The sequence below is a fragment of the Theobroma umbraticum genome, unplaced genomic scaffold (assembly GCF_002168275.2).
Source record: "Theobroma umbraticum cultivar Fairchild unplaced genomic scaffold, ASM216827v3 scaffold_30.0, whole genome shotgun sequence".
NCBI classification, from domain to species: Eukaryota; Viridiplantae; Streptophyta; class Magnoliopsida; order Malvales; family Malvaceae; genus Theobroma; species Theobroma umbraticum.
The window spans coordinates 1,162,098-1,163,965 of record NW_018397254.1 but is presented as its reverse complement, the minus strand read 5'-3'; the positions used below and the strand labels follow the sequence as shown (position 1 = coordinate 1,163,965).

Below are 1,868 nucleotides of genomic sequence, written 5' to 3'. Positions count from 1 at the left end.
CTCAGCTCTGGCCCTGTTGTTGCTATGGTAAGAGCAACTAGAAAGTTTATCTTCTTGTTGTTTATGCTTTTGAGCTTGGCTGAACTAATCTTGTTTGTACAGGTCTGGGAAGGAGAGGGAGTGATTAAATATGGCCGGAAACTCATTGGAGCAACAGATCCTCAGAAATCAGAGCCGGGAACCATTCGAGGTGATCTAGCAGTCGTTGTTGGAAGGTATATCCTTCTTTTCCTTTTTGTAGATCAGTTTCACATACATGACTTTTTGCACCACGATCTGAAGCTTGGTTGTTCCTTTACTACGCAGAAATATAATTCACGGGAGTGATGGTCCTGAGACGGCCAAGAATGAAATCAACTTGTGGTTCAAGCCACAAGAATTGGTTAGCTATACAAGCAACGCAGAGAAGTGGATCTATGGAGTCAATTGATGAGGCATTCTTTTTCCCGTTAATCAGTAGTTCAGGAAAATTTTAGTCCCACACATGAAGTGTGTGGTGGAGAGGCATAACTTTTAGAATAAATATATGTTTATGGAGGTGAGCAAACAGGTTTGCTATGATAAAACTACAAGTCAAACATCAATAATCTATTTCACCTCTTTAATTATAAAGTGGAAATATGCAATTTTTCTAGCTAATTATTTTTCCTTCGGCCTAAGATTCTGAACTCTTTTGCTAATGCTATGACTACTATACCGTGTATTTTTAGGTATTTTAAATGCTTCTGTTGCCTAAATTATTCTCAACCGAAGTTTACAAATTCACTGATGAGTAATTAGTTGGAATGATATCATTATTCTTCGGCAATAAGGGATCGAAATATCTTTACTTTATTACTTTATTTACTGTAAGAGAGTTAATCCAAAGTATGATAATTATCTTCTAGCCAAAAAAAGAAGGCAGTTACTTCACCCGTAAAACCCAATAACAGCACGCCACGTAAAGGCGTTTACTTTCCTCGAATGAGCATAAGCCGTAATCTATGACTTGGTGGGCTCGTATTTATCAAATACTATCTAAAACCGTGTGATGTTGACCTGTACTCGGAATATTCCGTAATCGCCCAGAAAATTTTTATGACGTAATTATTATCGTCCCTACTTAGAGACGGACTTGAAATCTAATTGTATTAAACGATCGATAATTGAATTTTAATGAAACTTGAAATCCGCCAATCCAACGGCCCTATATAAAAACCAGTTTCCGCTAATCGGTTTGTTCGGTTTGTTGTTGGCGTAACCACGAAGCATCCAAACCACTGTAATTTTTTTCCTCTTTTTTGCCTTCTTCAAAGAAAGTAACTTCGAAAACCCTAACCCTAGGCCCAGCTTCACCCAATTCTTGGATTCGTTTCGCTCTCGTCGTAAAAGTTCATCGTTGAATTTCTCCTTTCGAAATCCGTGAGTTTGTTTCTTTAATCCTTTTCTTTTTCTTGATTCTCTCTCGTATTATCTGCAGATCGATATCTGTATTGTTTGTTTGGTGAGTTCTTTTCTTGATTGGTTGAACACTGCGGCAGCCATAGGCGGTTGGCTAGGCTTCTCTTCTCTTCTCTTCTTTTCTTTTCTGAATTTTTGCAGATTTATTTGCTACTACTTTTTAGCTGTTTATTTGGTGATAAAGCGAAGAATTTCTTTTTCTGTTTGACTAATTTTAATGCACTTTTAACATATCAGCGGCTTTTCTTTTTTGTAGTTATTAAAAATTTGAGGGTTTTTTTTTTGTTTTTAATTTTATCACTAAATTTATTTATTATGTAAAGTAATATCATGTTGTATAATTTTGATTTTAGAATTACTTGAGGGCGCTCTTTTTCCTGTTTGTAAGGCATGTGTGTTTTGTCTCTGAAGATTGAGCTGGCCTTTTT

At 36.2% G+C, this 1,868-nt stretch overlaps 2 protein-coding genes across 3 annotated transcripts in view; both read left to right on the top strand.

Moving 5' to 3' along the window:
- LOC110419450 (nucleoside diphosphate kinase 3-like) overlaps positions 1 to 612 on the top strand; it is a 3,517-nt gene extending 2,905 nt beyond the window's left edge. The window contains exons 5-7 of the mRNA XM_021432515.1: positions 1 to 27; positions 103 to 215; positions 307 to 612. The exon at positions 1 to 27 is cut by the window's left edge and continues 141 nt beyond it. Of these exons, the coding sequence (XP_021288190.1) occupies positions 1 to 27; positions 103 to 215; positions 307 to 430 (264 nt within the window). The 3' untranslated portion in view covers positions 431 to 612. The remainder of the gene's footprint in view (positions 28 to 102; positions 216 to 306) is intronic.
- Positions 613 to 1,137: 525 nt separating this feature from the next.
- Positions 1,138 to 1,868, top strand: part of LOC110422328 (uncharacterized) — a 3,814-nt gene continuing 3,083 nt past the window's right edge. For both annotated transcript variants that reach the window (XM_021436208.2, XM_021436200.2), the window contains exon 1: positions 1,138 to 1,401. The gene's annotated coding sequence lies outside the window, so the exon portion shown is untranslated. The remainder of the gene's footprint in view (positions 1,402 to 1,868) is intronic.